The sequence below is a fragment of the Galeopterus variegatus genome, unplaced genomic scaffold (assembly GCF_000696425.1).
Source record: "Galeopterus variegatus unplaced genomic scaffold, G_variegatus-3.0.2 Scaffold2486, whole genome shotgun sequence".
NCBI lineage: Eukaryota > Metazoa > Chordata > Mammalia > Dermoptera > Cynocephalidae > Galeopterus > Galeopterus variegatus.
The window spans coordinates 253323-269388 of NW_007728597.1; the positions used below are offsets into that span (position 1 = coordinate 253323).

Genomic DNA, 16066 nt, shown 5'->3' on the forward strand with positions numbered 1-16066 from the left:
ATTTCATTTTTCTTTATAAATCACCCAGTTCAGTGCACTTTGTTATAAGCAATGAAAACGGACTAATATACTTATCTTGTTCTAAGATCCTTTCAAAATGTCCAGCTAGGGCCGGCCTGTGGCTCACTCGGGAGAGTGCGGTGCTGATAACACCAAGGCCCCGGGTTCGGATCCCACATAGGGATGGCTGGTTCGCTCACTGGCTGAGCGTGGTGCTGACAACACCAAGTCAAGGGTTAAGATCCCCTTACCGGTCATCTTTAAAAAAAAAAAAAAAAAATGTCCAGCTAACTTAGCTAAAGCTGTAGCTTCCTCCCCTATCTGTTCCCCCAGCCCCCAGGAGAGAGTCCATTTACAAAGATGGCAGATATAGATGGTTGGGTTGACTGGAATGCCCTAAGGAAACAGTCTCCAAGTGGGCTTTGAAATCAGTAACAGATTCATCTTTCTTTTGTCTGCAGGTCTGGATGATTGACCACTCAATGCAGGTAGAAAACACTTTAGAAATGGCTTTCAAAGCATTACCTGTGGTTTTTCTGGCCCATATGTGGGGCTGTCCCCACTGTTTGGTGATTGTAAAGTGATGCATTGCTTAACGATGAGGATACATTCTGAGAAATGTGTCATTAATGAAATAATGAAAAATCATTTTATTATTGTGCAAGCATCATACAGTGTACTTACACAAACCTACATGCTATAACCTACTACAGACCTAGGCTATATGGTATAGCTGACGGCTCCTAGGCTACAAACCTGTACAGCATGTTACTGTATTGAATACTGTAGGCAATTGTAACATAACGGCAAGTTTTTCTGTATCTAAGCTTAGAACAGGTACAGTAAAAATACCATATTATTATCACCATTATATACATAGTCCATCATTGACCAAAAAGTCGTTATGCAGTGCATGACTGTGTTTAATGGATGGACTGAATGCTATCCAACTAGACCTTTCCATAATGATATAGAAGGTGCTCAGTTTCCCTGGGTTCAGGTTTCAGGACATGCCTCTGGATTTCTAGCCACTCCCTGAGGTCTCAGGCCCCCTCTTCTGAGCTCTCCCCTGGAGGAAAGTCACTATTGCAAGTTAGACCTATTTTCAGCACCAACACAGGGAAAATGAGACCACAAGGGGTTGGCTTATGCAAATCCAGTGGCTGGGCATGCTCAATAGAGAGCACAGAATATTCTTGAATATGCCTGGTACATGTGATAGGGTCTGATCGATGAACATGCTCCAGGAAGAGACCGACTGAGCATGTTGAAGACTAAATGTTACATAACTGGGAGCCACCCCCTTAGCTGAAAATTTATTAGATGGAGAAGCCATAAAACCAAATCGCAGCGCAGACAGGCTTGCTGCTCACTTTCCTGGAGACAACCTGCACTTGGCTGGCTGAGGTGTGCATACCTTACTTTGTATCAAACTTATTTGAAGCGGCTGCTCACTCTCTTGAGCCAGCCTGCGCTTTGTACTGAACTTTATGTGTTTTTCTTTTTTTTTTTTTTAAAGATGACCAGTAAGGGGATCTTAACCCTTGACTTGGTGTTGTCAGCACCACGCTCTCCCAGGTGAGCGAACCGGCCATCCCTATATAGGGATCCGAACCCGTGGCCTTGGTGTTATCAGCACCGCACTCTCCCGAGTGAGCCACGGGCTGGTGCTTCTTTTCCTGTTTCTGAAGTTCATTAAATATAGATGGGGTTGAGGGCTCCAGGAAGACACTGATTGTGTTTTAGGATTCAAGCTTCCTGGTCCTCTGCCCTACCCCTCCCCCCAACTTGACGGTTGAGGGTCCCAGAGCCCCCTTCCCAAGAAACATGCTCACAGCACAGTTTCCCTCTTGGAAATTTTATTGGTCCTGGGGAAAGGGAGGCAAGCAGCCCCTGCTCCTCCTGAGGGTCCCACAAGCCCTCACTGTTTCCCATTGCCATTGATGGGGCGTTTCACGTGCTCAGGGGAGGCCAGGAAGGCCTTGATCTTGGGCCGGGCGCTGAGGCGTGCCACATAGGCCGAGAGCAGGGGAAATGTGTCCAGGCAGCGGGGGGCCAGGACCTGATGGATCAGCAGCAGATCCAGCAGGTTGTAGTCAGCGAAGGAGATCTGCAGGGCAGGGGGTGGCAGGGACTCAGCCAGCAGGAGCAGGTCAGGTGGGGGTGGGGGAGTGGGTGCGGAAACTGAGCCCCTCCCTAGGTCTGCCTCACTTTGCTGAATGAATGGCTCGCACTGTTTCCCTCCATAAGAGGATGGCGAAAAGGGGCAGGACAGGGCGAGATGCTCACCTGATTGCCCACGATGAAGGCCTGGCCTCCCTGGTTATGGGACAGCAGGGTCTCAAAAGGCTTCAGGTGTCCAGGCAGTGCCTTCACATAATCATCCTTGCCTGTGTCCTGCCAGAGAGATGCCACCATGTATTATCCCCCCAGCCTCACACCACCCAAGCTGTTTGCCCATCTCAGTGAACAGCGCTGCCCACTGGGCTGGAGCCTGGAGCCTGGATGCTCCTCTGCTCGCTCCTGACACCCAGGCTACGATCGCATCCTTCCCATTTCAGCTGCTAATTCTTTTCTACGCCACTCAGCCTTTCCACCCCTGCTAGGATTTCTTTCCAGATTATTGCAAAGGCTTCAGAGCTGGCTCCTCCAGAGGACCTTTCTAGACCTCACCTTCAGACACAGCCCTGCTTAGACTCCTCAATGACCTCCACTGCCCTCAGGAGAGCTCAAACCAGTGGGTTCAAGGCCTTCAGGACCTGGGCCTGCCCCTGCTCCCCCATCTCCATCTACTCCCCACCACACACGCTCTGCCTCTGCTAATCTGGTCCTGGGTCCCCAAATGTGCTCTGTGTCTGCACGCTTTGTTCATCTGAAAGTGCCAGCACCTCCTTCCAGAACCTGGCTAGAGATCTTCCTCCTCCTCTGCCTGCTCCAGGAAGCCCTCCCTGACCGAGGCCACCAGGAGCCACCTCTGGCTGGACGTCTCCCGTTCTACTCTGCTTCTGCTTGGCAGGCTCTCCCCCAGGCAGTGAGGGTGAGGGGGGCATCTTGCCCATACCGCCCAGCCCCCAGCACAGAGCCCGACCCAGCCCTGGCTCCCTGACCGAGGGAGGGGTCAGCCAGAGCCCCGTGAGGAGTGGGGGTACGGGTACAAGCAGCCCCTTTCTTCGTTCACCCCCAGTGCCCATCCCTGGTGCCCATCTCACGTAGTTGGTGTAGATGAGGACGATGTATTTGCTGCGGAGGTCCTCCACGCCGTCGTTCACCATGTCCACCAGGGCTGCCTCCTTCTGGTCCTTCCCATAGAGCCCTGGGGGTCGGTGGAGCAGACAGCACAACTGACCGCCTGACCGACACATGCCACCCACCCGCTGCCCGCTGGCAGACCACGTGGCTGTCTGTGAGCCGCAGCCCGAGCGGGTAAGAGGATGTGCGCGGAGGGAGGGAACAGTTGAGCCTGACACAAAGCTCAGAGCTCAAGCTCAGAGCTCAGGGGGAGGCAGCCTGGCCTGGGGCGAGGACTGCAGGCAGGCGTGGGCCAGGCCTCGGGCACGCGGCGGAACTCTGAGCATCTCCGTTTCCTCCACTCCAGAGAGCTGCGGGGCAGCTCCATACACATGGCAGAGGCTCAGAGGGCGGTGCTCTCTCACCCCTGGACTCACCGAGGGTGCGGCCCAGGTGACGCAGGATGGCATTGGATTGGTACAGGGTGAGGTCTCCGTCCTGGAACTTGGGGAGCTGCCCATACAGCTGGGGGTGACAAGGCTCAGTGAGGGGCACTGAGCTTGGCTGCCCACTACCCTAGGCCCAGCTCCCTTAGGTCCAGCCTCTGCCCCCACCCGTCAGTCACACAGGTCACTCACACGGTCCCTCACACAGGTCACTCACACAGGAGGCCTTGAGTGAGCCCTGCTGCCAGGTCTCTAAGGACACCACCTCTTCCTTCCAGCTCTGGCCCTGGTCGGCCAGCAGCATGCGCATGGCCTCGCCACGCCCTGCAGAGTAGGGGAGGGCAGGTCACGGGTGTGGGGATGGGGCAGAGACCCGGCCTCTGCAACCTGGGGAGGGGTCGGAGTGCAGGGAGGGGACCTGGGAACAGCGACTCCTCTGATGTTTCACTAAACATTGAGCAGGGGACCAGGCATGACAAAGCGGTCGGTGGCAGGGAAGGAGGCCCGGGCTTGCACCCACAGGGCGGAGGGNCGCAGCTGCCGCCCCTTCCGCCGCGACACCCGCCCGCCCAGGCGCCGGCTGCAGGGAGGGCGGGACTCTGCCTCCGCCCTGCTGGGACCCGCAGCTGGGTCTAAGTGCACGGACGACAGGCGGATGAGCAGGAGCAAAGTCACGAGGGATTAGGGGCACCGAGGCATCACAGCGAATAAGGAAGGAGTACCCCAAAGTGGTGAGCGGGGGGAGCTTATGCATCCTCTCGGGAAAGGGGCGGGCGATGTCAGCAATTTAGGGGAGAGCTAATGGTTTTTAGGAAAGGAGTAAATGCGAGAAGTGACAGGTCGTGACAGTTTGTCCTGGGGCTCGTGAGGACTCCTGGTCTCCTCTCCTGGGGTAAGAGCCTGTGGTCCCTGGCCCATGCGCATCCTGGGAAGCGACTGGCCGCGCTGAGTTCCTCTGGGAACAACTGCCTTCGGGCAGATAGGAGGAGGCCAGAGAAAGCCTGTCCCTGCATTTGCTGTTTTTCAACTGCCTTCAGCTCAAAATGCCCAACATGCCACGGTGCCAGAGCTTGGGGTGGCGCGTCCAGATGAGAATGAGAGTGAATGAACGAACAGAAAAGAGCAAATCGAAGCACCTTTCCCCAAACCCCATCAAACCAGCCTCCAGACCCAGGAGCAGGCCAGTCCAGTAACACAGCTGAGCCGCGTCTGTCTGCTGGAGAGTGTTCATCTTCTCTTTTGAAAAGGGCCAGGCGGACTCCATGTGTCCTACCCAGTTCAGGAGAGAAGCAGCCTTTGCTGCCAGTGATTGAACAGGCTCTTCCTCGCTGGGCAGTCTGTGTGTCCAGGGCCTGATTTTGGAGTACAGCAGAGGCTAAATTATTAACTTCTGATGAGAGTGTTCCAGTGTCAGCATGGTGATACTGAACTCCCTTACCATGGAAAGGTTCAGGATTGCCTTTTCTAAGTCGTAAATTACAAAGCCTGGGAATAACGTCCTCAGTGCTGAAAAGAACTTGTAGTGGCGATACACAAGTGGGTGCTCTGTGACTTCTCATCTGACAGGTCTGTGTGACACAGCTTTACAAATGCAGGAGCCCTCGTTTGTAGTTTGGCTGGCATTTAAGGAAGTACCCGGAAGGATGGAAGGAGCCAGGTATGCAAGCCCACATTGCCCTGACCATTCTGATGGGAACACTTTATATACCTTGTTATCATGTAAGATAAAAAGATCAGTGGTATTTGGATTAATGTCAGAGTGGAAGTTGTGACCCAATCCCAGCCTGGTGTCACATTGGCACCTGCACATCTCCTCTCCCATGTGCTCCTGGCAGTTTGTAGGAACAGAACAGGTTGGGAAATACTTGATAATGGGAGGGAGTCCTGAAGTTCCGCTTTGGCAGCTCTAAGGCTGGGTTTGTTGTTTGACCAAGTTAGTCCCAATTTTCGGTCTCCTGGCACACAGTCTTTGGGGTTTGACAGCCCAAGTAGGCTAGCAGGTGTGATTCCCTTTCAGCAGCGATGGCCGAATGGACCGAGGTGGCAGGGGAGGCAGGCCCTAGGAGGGGGCTGGCCTGGGCAGGGCCCTGGGCAAATTCTCCAAACGCACCTTAGTGGAAGCTTCTGCACTTGGTGCTGTGGCTGAGCAAGAAGGAGGCCTCAAGGGAGACCAAGGGGTCCCCTCCTTCCTGGAGTTAGAGACCTGGGAGGAGAGGCAGCATTGAGGTGGGGAGGTGCTGTTTTCCCTGCTGGGCTTCCTGAGTCCAGGCACCTGTGGGATTGCTGGGGGTGGGGGGTGTCCCCAATAAGCAGAGGAAAAACCCAGACAAGAGCTCAGGCAAGTGATGGGTTAGAGTTAGGAGAGCTGGTTCCCATCCCAAGGACTGACACCTTGTTTCTTCATCTTTGACCGCTGCACCCCTACAGTGATTCTTCAGAGGGAGGAAGCTTGAAGAATCACCATCAATTGTAAGATAACTTTATATGTGGACCATGAAACAGCCCTTTCCCCCGGCAGATGGCAGTGCCCTTGAGCAGAGTAGGAAGAAAGGTTTGGGAGGAGGAGGCCCTGCACCAATGTGGAGCTGGTGAGTTCGCCTGGGGGGCTGTCACAAACTCAGAGGAGCCCAAAGGGCTGGCATAGGGGCTGCTCCCCACCACGGTCAAGTGGTGGGGGATGGGCATAGCATGGCAGGGAGGCACCCTCTGGGACTGGACTGGTAGAGGTGGTACAGGCAGCAACAGGTACTGTTTGGGGACAGACAGGTGAAGTTCTCACCCACAGGAGGGCTGGGCCAGGTAGCCATCTGCAGTGTGCTCGGCCCAGAGAACACTCTCCAGGTTCTGGCCCCAGGGGTCTGGGCTCAAATGTCTCTGTGTCCCTTACTGTCACACACACTCACCAACTTCTTCCCTTGGGTCCTGCCAACAAACTCTTATCCCTTAACACATAAATCTCTTTTCTTCTTTTTCTTCCAGAAGAGCTTAATCTGCTCATTAGACCTGAGCTAAAAGCAGCCTGGAATTTGCCTTCCCGGGTCCTCAATGCTGCATATTCAACAAGCTACATAAAGAAAAAAATAAAGCAAAGAAACATTGCGTTTTTATATCAAAAACAGTGTGAGCAGTTATCTTTCTGCTACATTCTCTCCCTGCGGCAAATTCTGCAGCCCTTTCAAAGGTAACACCCCCAGCCCCCAAAACACACATACACACTCACACACGCTCACTGTCACCCTCAAACTCACATGCACACACCCTCACGTAGTCTCCTGCACACTCACAACCTATTCACTCTCATAGGTTCCCATTCACACACGCACACACCACACACACGCACACACACACACACGCACACATACACACACACACCCCACACACATGCAATCTCACAGGCAGCACAGAGGCCTCCTGCTCTGGGCCTGCCAAGGCCAGCCCAACGTCCCGCCCTTTCTCTGCCCTGGCTGCTTGTCCCTGCACCTTCCTTCTGCTCTGGCCTTTCTCTCCTCAGTCTTTCCTGTGTATGTCGGGCCTTGGGTCTGGGCGATGAAAGCAGGGGAGGGGGTGGCCGTGGCTGTGTTTCTCCCTCCCACTCCCACCCCCTGCCTGTCACTGCCCTAGCCCTGGTCTCTGTCTCCTTCTCAGCTCTCCATTCTGGTCAGTTCTGATTAGCCCAAGTCAACTTCCCTGTTTGCAGTGGGCTGTCTGAAGTGTTTCCCACCCCAACCCTCCACCTTGTGCCCTGTGCACCCTAGGGTATTTCCATGGTTCATTGAAATTTGTCCTGACCCTCTCGCCTCCCACAGTGCAGTCACAGGACCGTGTGCTGGACCACAGGCGTGTGTGTGTGTGTGTGTGTGTGTGTGTGTGTTGGGGTGAGGTTAAAATTAATGTGCTCTTCTGTTCCTAGTCCATTATCCCGCTGGTCTGGGCAGGTTTCCCCTCTTCTTTGTATGCATGTAGTTAATGTGTTCCCTTTGTCCCCACATTCCAGTCCACTTCCTGCAGTGGCCAGTGTGTTGGGATGTATGCCCCAGGGTAGAACTGCTGCACGCCTGGTATGCAAACCCTTGATCTGCCACACACCCAGCTGGTGTCGCACTCCTCTACCCACATCCCCTCCCTCATTACTGAGGAGTTTGATCACCAGCTCCTGGGCTTATTGCATTTTGCTTTCCTCTTCTGGAAATTGCCTGTCCATATCCTTGGACCATTTTCTGTGGGTTCACTGCCTGCTTTCTGTTGTTTTGCAGGAGAACTTCATTTATTCTAGGTATTAATCTGTTGTTGGTTTTGGATGTTACAGACACTTTCTCCTGTTCTGCCAAGTCTTTCCCCCCCCCCCTTTTTTTTTGTCTTTTTTCGTGTCTGGCAACGGATCACAACCCTCAGTGTCGCGCCCGTACCGGACCGGGACCGGCAACAGGATCGCAACCCTCGGCGTCGCTCCCGCACCTCGCTCAGCCAGTGAGTGGGACCCGGTCTGTACTTGGGATCCGAACCCTCGGCGGGAGCGCCGCTGCGCTCCCAAGCGGCGCACTGTAGCAGTGCGCCACTGGGCCGGCCCTATTCTGCCAAGTCTTAACTCTGCCAAGGGTGTCCTTCATTAAACAAAACACCTTAATTTTAATGTGATCAAATTAATCGAGGTTTTTTTGTTTGTTCATTTGTTTGTTTTCTTGCCGGGGCGTGATTGTGGTGGGTGCTTATGTTTTGTGCTTTTGAAACTTCATTTAAAAATTTACACACACACACACCACACACACACACACACACACACACACACACACGCAATCTCACAGGCAACACAGAGGCCTCCTGCTCTGGGCCTGCCGAGGCCAGCCCGACCTCCCGCCCGTCCTCTGCCCTGGCTGCTTGTCCCTGCACCTTCCTTCTGCTCTGGCCTTTCTCTCCTCAGTCTTTCCTGTGTAGGTCAGGCCTTGGGTCTGGGCGATGAAAGCGGGGGAGGGGGTGGCCGTGGCTGTGTTTCTCCCTCCCACTCCCGCCCCCTGCCTGTCACTGCCCTAGCCTGGGTAACTGTCCCCTTCTCAGCTCTCCATTCTGGTCAGGCTGGTTAGGTCCGTTGGTTAAAGTTCAGTGATGACTCCAAGGTCAAGAGCTCAGATGTCTGGCCAGCTGCCAAAAAAACCAAAATGACAAACGTATCTCTGGTTATTGCTCTGGATCACAGCAATATTCTCCTATATTATGTTCTATTAACTTTTTTTATCTTCTCATCTGCAGCATTAAACTATCTATTGACCACTGTTGTATGTGCTGTTAGGTAGAAATCCAGTTTTATTTTCGACACGTAAGGAGCCATCTTCTCCAACACCGTCTACTGAACCATCTGACTTAGCACATGTTAAGTTCCCCTAGATACCCAGTGGGCCTGTCGCCTCTCTGTTCTCTTCCATTCATAGTCTACCTGCCTGCGCCTGTGCCAGCTGCACAGTTTAGGGGTATTTTTATTACTATGGTTTTATAAATCTGTTAGGGAAAAGCTCACCCTCCAGCTTTCTTTCTTTTTTTTTTTTCTTATTTATTTTGCGGATTTTTATTCATCTATAAAAATGTTATAGTAAATTCCCGAGAAAGTCTAACTGGAATTTTGATTAGAATTCATTCCATTTAGAGATTAATGTGGAGAGAGTGCGCATCTTTACACCTAGTCATCCAACATGACCCTCCATTACGGTATATTTCTCTATTTATTCAGATCCTCTTCCCTGTCCTTTTTTTTTTTTTAAAGATGACCAGTAAGGGGATCTTAACCCTTGACTTGGTGTTGTCAGCACCATGCTCACCTAGTGAGCGAACCGACCATCCCTATATAGGATCCGAACCCGTGGCCTTGGTGTTATCAGCACCGCACTCTCCCGAGTGAGCCACGGGCCGGCCGCTTCCCTGTCCTTTATTAAGTTTTTCTACCAAAACGTCTTACCTATTCTTATGGATCCCAGGTACTCTCTATCTTGGTGCTATGAATAATTTTCTGTTTCAGCTGGGTATTGGAAATGGAGAGAAATACTAGAGATACTATTGGTTTTCTAGGTTTGTATCGAGCAGTGTTGCTGATATCTCTTACTGGTTCTAATAATTTGTCGTTGATTCCAATGGTCCTTCTAGATAAATGATTGTATCATCTTCAAATAACGAGAATTTTATCATCTCCCTTCTAATCCATTCACCTTTTCTTTATTTCTCTCTTTATCACATCGACCAGGGTATTCGTCAGTTTATGTTGCTTATAACAAAATACCTGAGACTCAGTGACTTATAAAGAAAACGAAATTTATTGCTTACAGTTTTTGAGGCTGGGAAGTCCGAAGTCCATCTGGTGGTGACAGTGACCCAGGGATCTCACATTGCAAGATGGTGGAAGCAGACAGAGCAGAGAGAAAGACAGACTCTCCTCTTCTTTTAAATCCCTCATAACCACAACCCTGGCCACCATTTTTAATCCATTCACTACTGCACAGTCCTACAATCCAATCACCTCTTCAAGGCTCCACCTTTCAGTTACCATAATAGGATTTCGCACCCTCTTAACAGTCACAGTGGGGGCCAAGTTCCTAATATGTAAAACTTGGGGAACACAACTCAAGCTTTAGGGAGTTTTGGGGGGACATAATTCAATCCACTACATTCTGCCCCTGGCCCCCCAAAACTCATGTCCTTTTCACATGCAAATGCATTCATTTGATCCCTAAAGTCTTAACTTGTTTCAACTCAAGAGCCCAAAGTTCAAAGTACCATCTGTGAAATCAATACAAGTTATCTACTTCCAAGATACGATGGTGGGACAAGCACAGGGTACATATTCCCGTTTCAAAAGGGAGAAATAGTCCAAAAGAAAGGGGTAACAGGTCGCAAACAAGTCCAAAACCCAGCAGGACATGCATTGAATCTTAAAGCTGGTAAATCATGTAACTTGACTCCATGTTCAATGTCCTCGGCACACTGGTGTGGGGGTTGGGTCCTCAAGTCCACAAGCAGCTCTACTTCTATGGCTTTCCTGGTCTCAGGTGATGCTTTAGCTCTCTCAGGCTGGCATTGCACTCTGCTAACTCCACAGGTCTGGGGTCTCCATGGCAGTCCCGCTCTCATGGCTCCACTAGACATCGTGCTGATGGGGTTTCTCTGCTGCAATTCCAACCCTATGTTTCCACTTGGCATTGCTCTAGTGGAGGTTGTCTGTGGTGACTCCACCCCTGTGACAGATCTCTTCCTGGGCCCCCAGACTTTTCCATACATCCTCTTGTTGTGAGGCCCCCTCCCACAAGAAATGCACTTACACTCCACTCGTGCAGAAAAGGGCAGGTTATTCACTCCAGCTGGCCAGCGACCATCTCCCCAGGAACAACCAAGGAAGAGCGGCCCCAGTCTTTGGTCTTGTGGGGTTTTTAAAGGCAAAAACTACATCCCGTTGGCACGCGGGTTTGTCCAGGTGCACAAAGCAAGCTGAGGAGCTCGGTCACGGAGGCCGAGAATGAGCCGCTCAAGCAACCAAGCGTACACGTTTTCATGGTGTATGGTTCCTGTTCCCATGTAATAATTCACTGTGTATGGCTCCCGTTTCTATGCAATTGTTTTTTGTTTCTATGAGAAAGTCAACGGTTTCTTATGCAGAAGGGGGGTTAGTCTGCTGGTGAGATGGGGCAAAATGGAGTTACTTAGGTTAAGCAAGCAATTCTACAGAAGCAGACAGCATATGTTATGAGGGTGTAGGGGGCTCTATTTCACTCTGAAATTGGGGTGGATGTTCCCAAGGCTCCACAGCTCTAGCATTCTCCAAGCCTGCAGACCTAACACCATGTGGATACCACCAAGGCTTCCAGCTTGTATTTTCCAAAGCTGCAGGTCCAGCCACACCTGGGGCCAATTTAGCAATGGCTGCTGCAGCCAAAGCAGTTGGAGTGCTGGTGCTGGAAGCAGCTTCCCGAGGTATCCCTGAGCAGTGAGGTTGTGAAGGGTGCCTCGGGCCTGTTCCCCAAGACCATTCTGTCTCCCTAGTCCTGTGGGCCTGAAATGGAAGGGTTGGCCCCAGAAGCTTCTGCAGTGCCTTCAGGGCCCTTTCCCCTTCTCGTGATAATCCCTTTCTTTTGAGTTAATCTTCTTAGTACCATTGAATTTTTCTTCTGAAAATGCCCTCTGCTTCTCTACCACACGGCCAGGCTGCAAATTTTCTAAATCTTTCCACTCTGCTTCCCTTTTAAAATCTGGCTTTATGTCATGCTTTTGCCACCATAACTCAGTGTAGGTTGTTGCAAGTAGCCATGCAGCTTCCTTAATGCTTTGCTGCTTGGAAATTTCTTCCGCCAGATACTCTGGTTCATGACTCTTTTTTTTTTAAAAAAAAAAAAGATGACTGGTAACGAGATCTTAACCCTTGACTTGGTGTTGTCAGCACCATGCTCTCCCAAGTGAGCCAACCAGCCATCCCTATATGGGATCCGAACCCGTGGCCTTGGTGTTATCAGCACCACACTCTCCCAGGTGAGCCACAGGCCGGCCCTTGGTTCACGACTCTTAAGTTCCAACTTCCACAAATTCCTAGGGCATGGACACAATGCAGCCAAGCTCTTTGCCAGTTCACAGCAAGGGTGATCTTTGCCCCAGTTTCTGATAAAATCCTTCTTATTTCTATCTGAGACCTCCTTAGAAGGGTCTTTACAGTCCATATTTCTATAAGCATTCTGTTCACCACCATTTAACCAGTGTCTAAAACTTTCCCTGGTTTTCTTGTCTTCTAAACTTTCACCAGCTCTAGGCTTTTTCTAGCCTGTCCCTCAAAATTCCTCCAGCCTCTTCTCAACAACCAGTTCCAAAGCTGCTTCCACATTTTCAAGTATTTGTTATAAGCAACGCCCCACTTCTCTGGTACCAATTTTCTTATTAGTCCATTTATGTTGCTTATAACAAAATACCTGAGACTGGGTGATTTATAAAGAAAGTGAAATTTATTGCTTACAGTTTCTGAGGCCGGGAAGTCCAAAGTCCATCTGGTGGCAACAGTGACCCAGGGGTCTCACATTGCAAGATGATGGAAGCAAAGAAAGCAAGAGAGAGACAGACAGACAGACTCTCCTCTTTTAAAACCATCAGAACCACGCCTCTGACCACCATTTTTAATCCATTCACTACTGCACAGTCCTACAATCCAATCACCTCTTCAAGGCTCCACCTTTCAGTCACCATAATAGGATTTCCCACCCTCTTAACATCACAGTGGGGGCTAAGTTTCTAATACATAAAACTTGGGGGACACAATTCAAGCTTCAGGGAGTTTTGGGGGACATAATTCAGTGCACTATGACCAGGACCTCCAGTGTTAGGTTAGATAGTGATGTCTTGTTTCTTTTTTTTTTTAAAGGATGACCGGTAAGGGGATCTTAACCCTTGACTTGGTGTTGTCAGCACCACGCTCTCCCAAGTGAGCTAACCGGTCATCCCTATATGGGATCCGAACCCATGGCCTTGGTGTTATCAGCACCGCACTCTCCCAAGTGAGCCACAGGCCGGCCCGTGATGTCTTGTTTCATTCGTGGCGTCATGGGCACGAGTGAACAAGGTTTCCTGTTCTCCTACCTCCCCCCCTCGTGGCTCTGGCTGGCCACCCCCTTGGCCAGGGTGTCTGGGCTGGGAGCTGAGGGTCATTGTGTAGAATATTTGCTATAGATTCTTGGCATGGGACCTGCATCAAGTTCAAGAACTTCCTTTCTCCTCCTAGTTTAGTAAGAGTTTGTATCTTCAGTGGGCAACAAATCTTATCAAATGCTTCTTCTACTTTGCTTGATGTTATCACATGCTGTTCCTCCTTTATTTTTATTCGTTTGGAGAATTATATTGATAATTTTTCTAGTAAATTCCAGAATAAACGCTACTTGGTCATGATGTATTATTTTTAATATAATGTTACGTATTTTGTTTAGGACTTTAACATCTATGCTCAGCAAAATGAGCATGTAATTTTCTTTTCTTGTTTTGTCCCTATCTGATTTAGAAATCACAATTATACTATCCTTATAACATTTTCGAAAAAGCTTTTCCCTTTTTCTGCTATCTGGAATAACTTGTAAGAAAAAGCTATTCACCCCTTCTCTTTTTCCTTGATTAATTTTGCCACAAAATTATGTTCTTATATGAAGAATAAGCTTTTTATTTCATTAGTCTTTTCTGCTCTCCTTTGGTCCTGGATTCCTGTTTTTCTCCTATCTTTATTATTTCTTACAATTTGCTCTGTTATTCTTTTCCCAACTTGGTGATTTCAATGATTTGCTGATTTATTTTTAGCCATTTTTGTTTCCTGATAAATATATTTAATGCTATAAGTTTTCCTCAAAATATTCTTTAGCTGGGCCGGCCCGTGGCTCACTTGGGAGAGTTTGGTGCTGATACCACCAAGGCCACAGGTTCGGATCCCATATAGGGATGGCCGGTTAGCTCACTGGCTGAGCGTGGTGCTGACAACACCAAGTCAAGGGTTAAGATCCCCTTACTGGTCATCTTTAAAAAAAAAAGGGCTGGCTCGGTGGCACAGTTGGTAGAGTGCGGCGCTTGGGAGCGCGGCGGCGCTCCAACCGAGGGTTCGGATCCCATATAGAGACTGGTCCGCTCACTGGTTGAGCGCGGTGCAGGCGTGACACCGAGGGTTGCGACTCCATTGCCGGTCCCCGGTACGGGCGTGACACTGAGGGTTGTGATCCCATTACCGGTCAGTAAAAAAGACAAAAAGGAAAAAAAAAATAAATAAATAAAATAAAATAAAATAAAATTTTTCATTTTTTATTGCTGGCATGCACTAGTGCAATTGATTTTTTAAAATATGGACTCCAGGGCTGGCCAGTCAGCTCACTTGGGAAAGTGTGGTGCTGGTAACACCAGGGTCAAGGGTTTGGATCCCCATATTGGCCAGCTGCCAAAAATTTTTTTTTTAAATGGACTCTGTATTACATGACCTTATTGATTTTAGTAACCTTTCTCAGCTTTTTTTTTTTTTTTTTGTGGCTGGCCAGTAGCAGGGATGGACCCTGGACCTCAGTGTTATGGACACCACACTCTAACTAACTGAGCTAAACAGCAAGCCCTGGAGTTGTTTTTTAAATTTCATTTTACAATCTTTGTTGCTAGTATATAAACTTACCATTGATTTTAGTATATAGACCCTGTGATCTGTGACTTTTTGGCTATGCTCACTTATTCTAGTTGTTTTATAGATTCTGTAGGATTTTCCACATAAATAATCATGTCATCTATGAATGAAGACAGTTATACCTTTTATTTTAAATGCATGTGGAATAAACTGGATATATGTCCACCAATCCCATTTACTCTTTCTGGGAATTCCAAAAAAATGACATTTCCCAGACTGACTTGCAGGGAGGTTGAGGCTTTGTGACTGAATTCTGGACAATGGAATGTGGGCAGAAGTAATGTATACCACTTCTGGGAATGGCTATAAATGTCTCACACTGTCCTCCTCAGTACTTGTCACCCTCTTTATTCTTTGGCTCAGAGATTGATGAGGATCCCAAGACAGCCCTGAAGTACAGCAGAACCACAGATGAAAAACACTTGGCTCCCTGAGTTGCTGCCTGGAGGAGAGTCACCCAGGATTACAGCTCAGCCTGCATTAGACTGTGATATGGATGAGAAATAAACTTTTATTTTGTTAAGCCACAGAGATTTCAGTGTTTATTTGTTGTCACAACATAGATGAGCTTACCTTGACAAATACTCTTGAGACATTATTGTTAGATCTTTAAAAAGAAATCTAACCGGACCTTTTCTGTGTTTCAATTGGTGAATGTAACCCATTTACATTTATTGTAATTACTGTTTGTTGGGCATAACTTTGCACGCATGCGCCCTGACGCGCACGGGCGCCATTTCATGCGCTCCGCGGCCACCATTTCACTAGCGCTCAACGGCACATAGCTGCCAGCCTCGCCCTTCCGGGTCCCAGTGATTCAGCAACTTTAGTTCCGTATTCGCGTAAAGCCTCCCCACCACCTCACCCTATCCTTTTTAAATCCCCCCCCTTGGGATCTTTCCCACCATTTCAGCCATGTGCTTTCCACCCCGGCCTCACAAGCCTGACGCTAGGGGAGCTCCACCATATTCACTGATGGAGGTAGATTGGGGGCCTCTGTTGTGATCTTTCCCCCTTATCAAGGAATAAAGTCCACCCCTCAAAAACTTTTATGCAGTTACTCTGGCCTTATCGGTGGTAGAAGGCCCCCTTGCTTTTATTCAATTGATTTTTGATTTGCAGTTTTCTTGGCTTTAAGGTGGCTCCAGAAAGAATTCAAGTTTGATCATGTTTTTCTTTCTTATCTGCATGATGCTTCTTTCCTCTCTTAAAAGCAGTGGTTCTTTTCTTAACTGCA

The 16066-nt window shown here is 49.4% G+C and overlaps 1 protein-coding gene and 1 long non-coding RNA gene across 2 annotated transcripts; one reads left to right on the forward strand and one right to left on the reverse strand.

Moving 5' to 3' along the window:
- Nucleotides 1-1842: 1842 nt before the first annotated feature.
- GSTP1 (glutathione S-transferase pi 1) lies at nt 1843-4047 on the reverse strand. The gene is made up of 5 exons (XM_008581904.1): nt 3892-4047; nt 3666-3753; nt 3210-3313; nt 2290-2397; nt 1843-2110 (listed from the first exon to the last, which is right to left on the reverse strand). Exons 1-5 carry the CDS (start codon nt 3982-3984, stop codon nt 1922-1924), a joined length of 582 nt encoding a protein of 193 aa, XP_008580126.1. The 5' UTR covers nt 3985-4047; the 3' UTR covers nt 1843-1921.
- A 225-nt stretch (nt 4048-4272) lies between these two features.
- On the forward strand, nt 4273-15356 carry LOC103597996. Its single transcript, XR_551164.1, has 5 exons — nt 4273-4405; nt 5241-5331; nt 6102-6262; nt 6654-6855; nt 15193-15356. It is a non-coding gene; the product is annotated as an uncharacterized LOC103597996 (long non-coding RNA).
- Nucleotides 15357-16066: the final 710 nt, after the last annotated feature.